The 13,257-nt window shown below is 46.3% G+C and overlaps 1 protein-coding gene across 1 annotated transcript; it reads right to left on the bottom strand.

Annotated features, from left to right (window-relative positions):
• Window positions 1-705: 705 nt before the first annotated feature.
• On the bottom strand, window positions 706-6,445 carry c8g (complement C8 gamma chain). Its single transcript, XM_088920757.1, has 7 exons — window positions 6,199-6,445; window positions 5,344-5,504; window positions 3,839-3,909; window positions 3,080-3,187; window positions 2,246-2,347; window positions 1,610-1,645; window positions 706-796 (listed from the first exon to the last, which is right to left on the bottom strand). Exons 1-7 carry the CDS (start codon window positions 6,343-6,345, stop codon window positions 789-791), a joined length of 633 nt encoding a protein of 210 aa, XP_088776883.1. The 5' UTR covers window positions 6,346-6,445; the 3' UTR covers window positions 706-788.
• Between the last annotated feature and the right edge of the window lie 6,812 nt (window positions 6,446-13,257).

Here is a 13,257-nt window from a genome sequence, read left to right as displayed (position 1 = left end):
AGTGTGCTTACTGTAATGTTACCCTAAAATTCTATATCTTGAAAACAACACACCATCCAAGTACCCAACCTTAGACATGCAATAGTGTAACCACTCACGCACGCTGGATCTCCAAGACAAACATATAAACGTGTTTGGGAATATAGGCTCAAGTGTCACCATTATCCAAAGACTGAACACAAGCTAGTAATTATTATTTAAAGATGATGGATTTTTATCCCGCGGTCAATAATAACAAGGGGTATGAGTTGAGAAACGCAACTGTTTGACAAAATCAAATCATTCTGGTTTGTTTTTTTTCCCAGTTGTGACTTTTAAATACACACCCACACGCGCGAGTGCAGGCACTAAAAAAACAACCTCACCAACAGGACAAAAAACCGCCCTCCAGGACGTTCTGCTGCGAAAAAAGCTCTCATGATTTAGCAAGCCGGAGATAATAAAACAGACTGTTGTGCTGTCAGCTCTTTATTGGGTAAACAGAATTCCTGAGCAGCACGGCGGGTTTTTACATAACCTGGCCGGCAGACGGAACGCAAGCTAGGTGGTCTGTCCAAGGAAAGACCCCAGCAGAGAGGAGCTGAGACTGCAGCTAGCGCCGCTACTATAATAGAAAATAGCGGTCACATTTGTCTTTCTGTCTGTGTGGTGTTTTTTTAGCCTAATAAAAACAACAACAAAGCAGTTGAAGCTAAGGGTTTAGAGGGTTGCCGTATAAAACTCTTCATTTTCGTTTTGACTTTTGAGCTCATGTCGTTAAGTCCATCGGCGCTGCCGGCATTCCACATTCACAAACCTGCGATAGAATCAATAGAAAACAACGTTTTAAAAAGGGGGGGGGGGGGCTGCTGATAGCGTGTTTATTTTTTTAAAAAAGGCAAGATACTTATATATACACACACACACACAAGATTAAAAAAAACTGCTGAGACACCATGAAAAGAGCAGGAGAACTCCCAGACACACGTGTGCCGGGATAGCGTGATCTGTGCGGGCCGAGCCGCGAGCCGGAGGAATTCGCCCCGGGCGCCGTGGGAGCCTCTGCTGGCAGAGGGCACGGTTCTTGTATAGCTTCACCTTGTCACGCCACTGTCTGCACCGCCAAGACCTGGGAGCTCTAGTCTCTTAACACGCACCAGCCAGGGGCGCTACCTGCACCTACTGTACAGCACACAATTCCAGTACGAAGAACCCTAGATCATTACAATCCCCACCATAACATCATCAGCAACCCTAATTGTTACTGCTGTGTTATTGCTTTTAACGGCTGAACAGAAGCACTTCACACACAGAAGAGCACAGCAGGGATGCACTCATAGTTTCCACTTGTGTCCTGTGGTGGGTGGTCCTCTCCGGCCCCGCCTATCAGACGTGACAGTCCACTCTGCCTGTGCAGTTCCACCTGGCCAGCGGCTTTAGACAACCACTTCGTCCAGTCGGGGAGCAGGCTGGGCCGGAGTCTCACCTGGCCCACGCCTGGCACAAGGCCGGTTGTCGCGACGTTTCTTGTTTTTTTTAAAAAGGTCGGGCCGACGCTATAGCAACGTGTGGGCTTGGCGTAGAGAAAAATGGGTAAAAAAAAATTCTAGAAACCAGAAGTGTCACTCACGCAGGATGTGGAATTCGTCCGCCGACTCGCAAAAGCCTGCGAATGGAGAAAGCAGTGTCAGTGCTGGGCCTCCTGTCCCACCGAAGCAATTGAAACACTGAGGGAGCCCACCTGCTGCCCCCTGTGGCAGTGTGAACACCTTGGCTGCGTTGGCACACCCTGTGAACCCACCTGAAGCTCACTGCATCGCTCTGTCTCCCAGCTGCAGGTGGGCCCCCCAGGTATCAGACGTACAGTATAGTTCCAGACACGTGTTGGGATTTCATCCAGCTACGTTCAGGAATCACTTACTGTAGGGCACTACGGGATGTTGGTGGGCTGACGTCTATCCCAGGCCACAAGGCAGGCATGAGGTGGAACATGCAGGCTCCACACAGAGGGTATCCCAATCTGCAACCCAGAGCTGAAGCACCTTCACACCACCGTGCTGCAGCTTTGGGATCTTCATTGAATTTTAAAAATGCAACTTCCTCTACAATGAATGTGTGCCAGTGGGCTAGTTTCGGTGTTAGCTGGCGTGTGTGTGTTTATGAAGTGTAACAGGAGTGTGTTAGGCAGCAGGTGAGCTGCTAGTGAACGTCTCTCTGGAGTGCGGTGCTGGGAAGGTCGACCGCGGGCTGCCAGGCGCACGCTCACCGTATTTGGGGAAGTAATAAACTGAGTCGATGCTGATCTTTTGGTCTTGGGCTAAATCCTCATACATGTTAAGGATGTCTTCTGGGATCTCTGTCGACCGCCCTGAGGAAGAAGAGAGGAGATCAGAGGCCGTCTCTTACTGTGGCCATGCGTAAAGGGGCGTGCCGTGTCTCACAGCTTAGTGTCAATAGACCTGTGCGAGCCAGGCCTCAGGACCAGGGAGGGCGAGATCAGTTCGGGCTGTACGCCTGTCTGTGGGCCCTGTGTCAGGTCCTGGTCCTCACTAACACAACACTAACACGGTCCTCTCTGAGGTCAGTTAAACACCAACCACTCTCACCTGCTGTTTGTGCAGATGAACAAGTAAAGGTTTATTCCATGCTGAAAAGAGAAGAAAAGAAACACAATGTTTCGGCTGTGGAGCCTTCTTCAAAGAAGAAGAATAAACCTTAACTTGTTCGTTTGTGGCCTACGCATGCTGACGCAGCTCCTTACTTGAACTAAGTTTGTGCAGGCTACACTGCTGAATCCCTTTCTCTTTCTGCAACGGTGAAGCGTGCGGCGGGTCCGAGCTCAGTTTGATATAAGGTTGAAACAGGTTTATTATGGAGCCCCCTGGAGAGAAAGGCAGCCCTGCTTGGCTTTGAAAGCCAGGCTTTGCCAAGTTTTTTTATACAGCTGCACTTGGTGTTGAGGAATGCTGTGTTCAGAAAGAAAGCATATTTGCACACTTATTAACACGCGTCATACAATGATAATATTCAAACACTAGAACGCAAAAGGCTTCACAAGCTGTTAAACACCTTCTCAGGTGTGGCTATTGTCTCTACCCACCGTACAGCTTGATGGTGATCTTGCGCCGCTTCTGGTAATACAGGATGGCGTAGCCACTGTAGTCCGTCTTGGCGACCACAATGTTGACGTTATTGGATGTCCCGGGGCCTGAGGAGTGAGACTTGGCAAGTAGCAGCATGTGCTTCTGTGTTAGTATCTCGGAGTTCAATGTCAGTCAGTCAACCGATTTTAGCTTTGCTGTAGTGCCCTTTGTAGGAGTTTGTCACCGAGAATCACACAACCTGCTGTGAATGGCGCTGATGTGATGGAGCTCTCCTTGGTCATGAGCCTCACCTGAACAGTGGGTGCATACCCACTGTGCACATAGAGAATCCTTGAATAAGACTGATTTCTGCAGCAGACGGAGGAGTGCTCTATTACCTGACCACATCACGCGACAGTAACATTGCAATGTCAAAGCTACAGTTTGTAATGCAATAACATCCCCGACGAATGTGCAATTAAAAGCATCAGTCAGATTTTGGGAACTGCACCCTAAGGTTTAGCACCAGTGGTCTATGAGAAACATCCAGAAAGATACAAAGTGAAAACTTGATCTGTTATTTTCGGTTTTGTCATTTGGTCAAGATGTTTATACTCGCAGTATCCCGTGTGTATTCTGTGTGTATATTGTGTGTACTGTAGATGCCCTCCTCAGCTCGTCCTCCTGGAGGAGGCTCTGTGCAAAGAGCCCTGGGCTGCCCCGGCAGCCAGTATCGAGTCCCTCTGGGGAGCACGGTCCTGTGAAGGCAGACTGACCTTTGAGAAGGAACCGGCCCTTGGTTGTGGTGAGATGGTACTCCTGGTGAATGTCCCAGCACTGCAGATCCCTGTGCGCACACACACACACAAAGAGAAAACACACTTTCTCACCCAGATTCCCCTTGTAATACGACAGCAAAGCACCAGGACTGCCGAAGTTCTGCAAAGTATTAGATTGTAGATCTAATTAGATTAGATTTATTGATCAGCACTGAGGTTAAATGCTCACAACATGCTTTTGAGTTGAAATAATGATGGACGGTCTTTTTTAAGAATAATACATAATTACATTACATAATTTTATAAGAGAGAGGGGCCACCAGCACTGAGCACTGCAGTGCTACTGGGCTCTGTCCCTGCCTGTGTGCAGCCATGAGACACTAGCAAACGAAGGAGGGATAACATGCAAATTCAACTACAAGCCTGATTCCTCCCGATTTAAAATGAGGCCCTGTTTGCACCCCAAACTGTTTATAACACATTTTTTAAAGTTCTGTTGCTATGACAGAACTCTCTTAGGAAATTTGACAATGTGGAGAAAAAGATGTGAAATTCTCTGAAAGTGAAGGCAGATGTACAGAATACACTGTGGGCTTTGGGCTTCCATGGGCATTACTGATCACATTTCTACCGCCATCTCCAGGCAAACGGGATCAAAATCTGATCCGTGAGTCTGCCAGAGAGGCTCACACACACACGCCCGGACCTGTGAGGTGAACTCAGCAGTCCTCTCCTGCACCCAATCCCATCTTTCCGGACTTGTGTTACACAAGACGAGCACAGGTGAAGGGAATATCTTTTGTGGTTACCAAACTGCTTGCTGAGGAACTTTTCCAGTTAGGACAGGTTTCACGAGAATAGAAGACAAAAACAAAATGAACAACTCCCAACTTCGATATGCACGTGAGGGGATTGGAACGCATCGGGTTAAGAAACTCAGAGCCTTTCCAATCTTTAGCTTCCAGCTCCAGTTAGTTCTGTATCAAGCGCTTTGAGAAGCCACCTTTAAAGGCGCTATATAAAATAAAGTTTATTATTATTATTATTATTATTATTAAACAACAGACTGGTGAAGAAATGTCTTTCTGTGACAACTAACTGGTGGTAAACTTGAGTATTCCCTATTTCTTTAATACATAACAATGCAGCCCTCATCGGGGCTACAGACATGGGCAGGGCTGAGACTGAGGTTGTGTTTAGAGATGTGTGTCCCCACCACAAGCTGCAGATACTCTGCAGTGGTGTAGACTAAGCGCTGAAAAAAACAGCAAGTTGTGGACACCAGTTACACTGGTGATTAAGGGCCCAGTTGGAACAGAGACCAGCAGAGACAGGGCTGAGAAGCACAGATGTAGGACAGTTTTAGAAATGGGTGAATTAAGAAAGTAAGGCACCCTCCCAGTGCCTTCGTCGCTACTGTCGTTCAGTGTTAAATGAAATGTTTGCCTTCCGGATTCAGCTTTTCATGGTGGGGTTGCCCAGCTTGTGCTGTCTGTACTTACAGCTTTCTCAGTGTGCTCACAGACAGGAGGGACTTGGCGGAGGCCTGGGGAGGCTTGGGGGGCACTTTCAGGGTTATGGTGGTGCCCTCCAGCACCGTGTTACTCTGTCGGAGAGACTCGCACTCCGACGCCACAGCGATCAGGAACCACTTCCCTGACATCTGCCGAGAGAGAGAGAGAGAGAATAATCATAAGAAAGCTCCAGATACCTATCAAGGAACAGAAAACCCAGTACTGTGAAAATGAACAAAACCTACTGTATTTTTTTAATTAACTGATTATGGAAATTGATTATCCAGATAGTGTGTTTGCCAGGATGCTACTCTGGAGAAAACGACTTTGAATTACATCTCGCTGACATGTCTGATTGACCTCATAAAGGAGAGGTTCATTCTACTCTGAAAACATTTTCTTCAAGTGTGAGGTGTATCACAAAAGAGCATCTATTCATTCTTTCTGGTTTTCAGAGTGGAATTAACCTTTACTTGTTTTTGTGGCCAACACGTGCTGACACAGCTCCCCGCTTGAAGCTCATTCAGAAAAGCCTCTGCACAGTCACAGCCTTGTTCCTGGAGTGTGGTGGAGCCATCTTGTTTACATCCTGTGTGACATGAGTCACCTGGCTGAAGACATCACTCGAAACACTTAAGCTAAGCAGGTAAGCTTTAGGATCACCCGTACATTGACATACATACATTGACCCCCAGCTGTGTCTCTGTGAGTCTCATGGAGAGCAAGCTGGGGTATGCGAAAAGACAAATTCCTAATGCAAGAAATTGTATTTGGTCAATAAAGTGATCTTATCTAAGTGATTGACGCCTCTCACAGTGGGGCTCCAGGCAGTGCGTACAGTACCTGGTCCAGGTTGAAGTCCTCCTTGATGGCGATCTTGTCGATGGGGCTCTCCTGCTGTCTCCGCCTGCTGGGCCGTGCGGCTCCCCCTGTGTCCGGCAGACACAGCGCCCACACGGCCAGCACAAGCATGCAGCAGACCTCGGCCATCCCTCGGCTCGTGGAGATGAGGCAAGTCCTGCTCTGTCCCGCCTCTATCACTTCCTACCTTTAGTCCTCAGCGTGTCTGTCCCCTGCTCTCTCACTCTCACTCTTCCTCTTCCTCACTTTGTCAAGCCCACTGTCCTTCTGTCTCTGTGCAGCTTCTTCCTTGTGTCTCTTTCTGGCCTGACAAGGGGGGAATCTGACCTTTAGCAAAGCAAACAGAGATTGCTTATTTACAGAAACAGGCCCATGACTCCCGAGTGTATGATTAATCCAGATAGGTGAGATTAGGGGCAGGGATGCATTTCAAAATTCCCCTTGAAGAATTTTTGGGGGGCTTTGTCCATTTCTGTTGGATCTGAAGAGCTGCTTCCTGTGTGGCAGGGGTAACACTGGGAGTTTTTCATTTCTAACCACAATCCTGCAAAGGAGATCAGGACTTCACCTCCTTATCTATGCCATTGAATTCAGTAGACTTTTGGCAGTGCTGAGTTATGGTGCTCTTCAGTATCGAAACCAGCTCCACATCTCAAAAGCAACTGGAATTGGACTTTTATTACATCAGTGGCACTTCTGTGCTTTTAATATCAACACCTGAGTCAGGCTCTGCATCTAAGAGTCCGTGCGGGCTGTATTTGTGCTGGTGATTCACACAGGTCACCTCTGCGTCTGGGCTATCATTTATGACAAAGCCATGCTCTGGTGCTCCTGGCACTCTTGTCCAGGTCTGCCAATATTCCTTTGCTAAAAATTTTGAAAAGTTTTTACTGTGAGGGTTGGGGTTTTGAAAGCTATCAAAACACGAGTGAAAACAGCAGCGTGTTCTGAGCCTCCTCCGTGTATATGGCGCCCTCTATAGTGATCCAGTGGCACTGCAGTCATGCTCTAAATTCTGGACATACTGTACTGCATCTGATCTGAAAGATAAGGACACAAACAGTGGAGAGCAGACCTAAGGGTTTATGGCTCTGTTAAATAACGATTGTAGACTGTTAATAGAATACAGACTAGAAAGAGTTTAACTTCTTTATAAAGAATGTTAAAGGAAGACATTAAAGGAAGGAAACTGAATGCTACTGATCGTGTATTGCTTTTTAACTTTTTAACAGAGAAAAAACTGTAAAATGACAGCAGTTAAGCAGTGTGTGGTAAATGTAGTGCCAAAATTGGCGAGTGAAAGTATATTCTGCTTCTAAATTCTGTATTCTGTTACTTGACTGAGAATTTTATTTCAGCTTTTTTATTTCAGTTTTTTCTAGCTGGATGGATTTTCAGCTGTTTTTTTCAGCTGGTTGAAATCACCCATGCCAATGTCAGTGTTAAGGAAGTCAGGTTTGGGGATTTCTGAGAGCCTCACACAGCATTAGTGCAACTGTTTTTTTCCATTGCATTCTTGAAAATGAGGCATATTTTGTACATTTTCAATGCTAAAAAACAGCTGGATCTACAATTGTGCTGTCATTCAAATGCACCATATGTTAGTGGCTGAAACTAACAGATCGGACTCAGTCTGAAATAGAATTGTTTCCCTTAATGAATACGACATAGTGAATCCTACAACAAATGTTTCAGCACCTCAACATGATGCATTCTACGGTTCAGACAACAGAATTGTCACAGTAGTGTGGATTGAAGCTGTGTGAACAGTACAGCACAGTACTGGCTGGTCATGACTGACGACAGCTCCCTTAGCCCTGTGCATTCTCACTGGGGTGTTTCAGCTTCACAGAGGCTGAATCCTGAACATGGAGAGCTTCCTCAGCTGCACAGAAGTACCCAGGACAGGAGGACCCGCTCAGGGAAGACATACTGTAGCGCTCCGGGGTTCATGGGAGTATGCATCCTCACCGCTGCCGCCTCAGGTCGGCCCCCCACCGTCGGGGACTTGAACCCGGGCCTCTGGCATCAGTCAACAGGGACCCGGCCAGTTGAGCTAAAGGGAGATCTCCCCATCAGCCCGGCGGCTGCGGTCCCTGCAATTCACAGGGAAGGGCGGTGACGTCACCGCGCTGGTAAGCCGGCTCGCACAACCTGCGATGCTGGCCGTGTGCGTCACAATATTAAACCTGTGCCAGTAGAGTAGCACGGTGGCCCAGTGGTTACAATTGCTGTCTTGCAGTGCGGGGGCCCTGGATACAATTCCTGGGGTGCTAACTGTGTGAAGTTTGTACGTTTTCCCTGTGTTCATGTGGGTTTCCATCCACAGTCCAGAGACATGCTGGTAGGTTACTTGGGTTCTGGGAAAATTGGCCCTGGTATGAGTGTGTCTGTGTGTGCCCCATGATGGACTGGTGTCCCGTCCAGGGTGTACCCTGCCTTGTGCCTGTTTCTGCCAGGTTAGTCTCGGGTTGCACTGCGACCCTTTACTGGATAAAGCTGGTTAGAAAATACATGGATGGAAGTACACCTGTGTCCTCTGGTGCTGCTGCCTCTCCTTCAGCTGAAGGAATTCACAGTTCTAAGCTACCTGTACCTTCTTTGTGAGATTCTGATCTATGTTGATCTGATACAGCAGATAATTTCCACAGGCTTTGACACCGGGTTCCTGATAACACTGGAGAGACTAGAATCGCTTTGGATAAACCGCAGTGAAGTTCAAACAGGGAAATAGATTTGAATTTCTGTAAAGAGGGGTGACTTTGAATCAGCTAATAGATACACACTTTTATTTTAACTAAGTGCTTAAACCGTCAAATCAAATGATTAATAAAATCGAATTTTAATGTCTTTAATTCACAACACATGTAAGCAATATAATCTTAGCGTATATGCATTTAATTATAGTCGACACAAGTTTAGTTCACTGTATAAAATGAAGCACACCCTACTTTAAATAATTAAACCAACCAAAATTCAAATGAAATAAACAGCATGCAGGTTTGCACTCACAAGTAATTTTTCTCAGTATTATAAAATTTCTCGTTTCTCTCTACAACTTGTATATGGAATAGCAGATAGCATAGCATACATAGTTCAAGTAGGGAGCTGTGTCAGCAGGCGCAGGCTGCAAAGGAACAAGTAAAAGTTTATTCCCCGCTGAAGAGAGAAGAAAAGAAACAACGTTTCGGCTGTGGAGTCTTCTTTGGGTGTGTGACAGCCGAACACCTTTACTTGTTCCTTTGCAGATGCATTAATTCGTACTTTGTGGATCAATCAGTTACAGAAATTCAATAAAGCGTGGCCTTCCTGGACTCCGCAGTAAAATGCCTTTTAAAAGCATCAAGCACTTACTGTTGAGATTCTTTTAATAGTTTATCAACTGCAGTAATAAAATGTAAATCGCAGAAAAAAAAATGTCAATTGTCATTTTAGCACCAACATGTTCCAAAAGCTGTTGGTGAACTGACAATTGTCACACAATAAACTCGAATCCACTATCAGTCAACTCAAGCCCGTCACCGACCGCAGTCGCAGTAGCAGCACACTGAGCGGGTGGTGCCAGGTGGTCCAGTCACCCCTTTCAATAATAATAATAATAACAACATCACTTTATTAACCCTTTACAATTTCTTGTATTAGGAATTATCTTTTCACACACCCCAGCTTGCTCTCCATGAGATACACAGACAGGGAGAGAAGCTGGGGGTCAGAGCGCAGGGTCAGCCATTGTATAGCACCCCTGGTGCAGCTGGGGTTAAGGGCCCTGCTCAGGTGCCCAGCGGAGTAGGATTCCTCTACCAGCCAGGGGATTTGAACCAGCAACCTTCCAGCCACAGGCACAGGTCCTGAGCCACAGAGCCACCGCTCCGCCCCTAAGCTTCTTCAGCTGCGCAGACTGGCTCACCCTGCGGGACTTCGGTTAAATGGGATACTTTCTAACGGGATCTTTTCTAAGCCTCTGCAGACCTATTAAAGATGTCGGTAACAATTCTGGAGCAGGGAAAGCTCAGAGCTGTAGTACTGCCTGACCCACAGGGTGACAGAGTGAGGGTTAGATCTTTTTTATAAAACATTACCCAAGGTGTCTGATATTGCTACCCCACTAAGGCTGAAGCTTGTTTGACTCCCTTGTCACAGAAAGTAGAAAACTTTCAGTGGCTTTGAAGAGGCAGAACCAGCCGAGTTCATAGCCCCTGATCAAACAAAACAACATGGCCCCCAGTGTCCCAAGACGGCCGTCAGTTTCTCAAGATGCCTGATGGTTTTTCCATATGGATGCTGGGTTCTCAGAAACGGCTGTCTCTTTCTCAAGGGAGATCAAGTCGAGGAGAAGAAGAGGCCACATTCTCTTTCTTCAATATGTTTTTATAAGGGGGAGCGGGTTTTGCTTATGTGACCACGATCCAGTAATGAAATGAGGAGGTTAATGGCCAGCAGTGAGTGCAGGTCTCTGCTCAAGCAAAATGCTTTAATTCCCATTTACTGTAAAAACACAAGTCTGCCAGTGGTCAGGACAAACACAGACCTGTGCACCTTTTCTTCATTTCTGATTCTGCATGGTTTCATTTGAGCAGATATGAAAGGATACAATATTGTGAATTTCTATACATACAATATAACATACAGTGGAGAGATTAATCCTCTTTAATTTCTACTAATACCCACTATCCTCATTAATTTCATTGCTCAGAATGAATAACCTAGTCATCACAGAGAAACACGAAATTGGCCTTTACTGAAAACCCAGAGTCATTTCCCTGTTTTTGCATTTTTTGTGGTTTTACATGAAACAATTCCCGTAACTCCAGTGCTATCAGTACATGTGTGCCTGAGCCTTTGGAATTAATCAGTTGATCTGCATCAGATAATATACCAGTTCAAAGAAAGACAATTCTTCATGTGAGATGAAACTGATGGAGAGATAACAACAGCAGAGAAGGTGGGTTTGTAAGCTGTCTGTATCCCCCACAGTGAGAACACACAGTGGGTTCTTCTCTGAGGCAGTGTCACCCCACTCTCAGTGATCAGTCATCAGTAAAGCCCAGTCAGTGCTGTACTACAGTTGTCTGTGGTTCTGGGATCCTGTAAATAGGGTTGGCTCAGACCTCCTCACGTAGACCTCTATGGCTCAGACTCTGCTCATCTGGGGCACGTCATGAGCTGATTGAGACTGGGGTTCTCTAGGCACCCAACTAGTTGGTTAGGGCTGGGATTAGTCAGCCCAAGGACCTTAAGTTCTTGTCAAATCCTTGAACCTGCCGGTGCCCGCAATGACAGTGGTAAGAAGCGTGCCATCCCTGCCTTCGCCTCCGACCCTCCTGCTGGGCGCAGTTGAGCTGGCATTGCCTCAGGTGCCAAAACGCTCTGCACATACTGTAGGAGTGTTGAGCCCGCATGTCTCATTTTCTCTTGAGGACAGGCAGGAGTGAGAGCTCGGTCTTTAAAATAGTTTGCAAATTTCCAAATTAGAAAGATATGCGGTGGAAGGTTATTTAAAAAAAAAGCTATAGCATCCAATCCATAAAAGCACAGGCTAGGCAGTGCGATGGTCAGCACTGCTTACTCACAGCTCCAGGGTCCTGGGCTCGATTCTATCTTGGGACATCTGTTCGTGTGGAGTTTGCATGTTGTGTGCTCTACCCAAGTTTGTACAGGTTTTCTACAGGTGCTCTCATTTCCTGTCCCAGAAGGAATAGGTGGCTGTCTGACTCTAAATTATCACTTTCTATCGGGCCTTCAAGGGATTTTTATATCTGGATGTTTGTGTTCACTATAATTAGTACTGCCTTGTGAGCCTTGTGACACATACAGAATACACTGCTTTGCAAAAGTATTGCTGTTGAGTTATAAAATATGTATCCACATCTTTTTTAAAATTGTATGGTTTTTCATAAAAAATTGAATGGTAAAGCTGAACACTTTTATGGGTGAAAGAATTTAAAAAAATTAAACACTATAATACTTTGATGGTTTGATATTTTGAGTATTCATACGCTTTTCTATGGCAAATCTAAAATAGTTCAGGTGTACAAAATTGCTTTAAGAAATTACACAGTCAGCTGGATGGCCTGCATCTGCTATAATAGTGATTTACTCGATTGCAGAATCAGTACGGATCTCTCTGTAAAAACTCTCAGGCAGGTAGAGAGTTTCAAGTAAAGATTCAAGTAAAGATGAGCCAGAAGCCATAACACCCAGCAGCTTGCAACTGGCAGCCCACTGAGGCTCAGCAGGGTTGAGCCTGGTCAGTACCTGGGACTCCTGGGAAGCTATGGTTGCTGCTGGAAGTGGTGTTAGTGGGACTAGCAGGGGGCGCCCACCCTGCGGTCGATATGGGTCCTAATGCCCCAGTATAGTAGCGGGGACACTGCCAGCTTTTGGATGAGACGTTAAACTGAGGTCCTGACTCACAGTGGTCATTAAAGATCTCCGGGCATCTCTCGAGAAGAGTAGGGAGTTAACCTGGTGTCCGGACCAAATTTCCCCCCAAGGCCTTTACCGTGGCCTCAAAATTGACCCCGTGTATGATTGGCTTTACCTGCCCTGTGATGGACTGGCGTCCTGTCCAGGGTGTACCCTGCCTTGTGCTCATTGCATGCTGGGTAGGCTCCGGCTTCCCGCGACACCGTATGGTATAAAGCAGTTTGGCAAATGACATGACATGATTCAACAATGAAGACCAAAGAGCTTTTAAAAGAACTTTATCCCTTTTAAAAGGGATAAAGGGCACAGATCATGAGATGGGTATAAAACTTTTCACAAAGACACTGAATAACTCTGGACGGCACTATGGTGCAGTAGTTAGCATTGCTGTGAACTCATCGGGTTCAACTCCCAGTATGTCTAAGACAAAAGTCCAAAGACATATGGTACTGGTAGGTTAACTGGCTCCTGGTAAAACTGCCAAGGTGTGAGTGTATGTTTCTATGTGTGACCTGCAATGGACTGGCCTCCTGTCTAGGATGTATCCTGCCTTGAGCCCGAACTACAGAGTTCAGTGACTGAGATGTGCAGAAAGTGTCCATGAGTAAAAGCTGG

The sequence above is a fragment of the Atractosteus spatula genome, chromosome 7 (genome assembly GCF_055471065.1).
Source record: "Atractosteus spatula isolate fAtrSpa1 chromosome 7, fAtrSpa1.hap1, whole genome shotgun sequence".
Lineage (NCBI taxonomy): Eukaryota > Metazoa > Chordata > Actinopteri > Semionotiformes > Lepisosteidae > Atractosteus > Atractosteus spatula.
Note: the sequence above shows the minus strand (reverse complement) of the source record. Positions and strands in the feature narration are given on the sequence as shown.

Bases quoted from the DNA above. Each gene is read 5' to 3' on its own strand.
- c8g (XM_088920757.1), bottom strand. From the start codon at position 6,345: ATGGCCGAGGTCTGCTGCATGCTTGTGCTGGCCGTGTGGGCGCTGTGT. The intron at 5,505-6,198 runs GTACTGTACGCA...CTCTCTCGGCAG, and splicing joins AGGACTTCAACCTGGACCAG to ATGTCAGGGAAGTGGTTCCT. The intron at 3,910-5,343 runs GTAAGTACAGAC...GTGTGCGCACAG, and splicing joins GTGAGCACACTGAGAAAGCT to GGATCTGCAGTGCTGGGACA.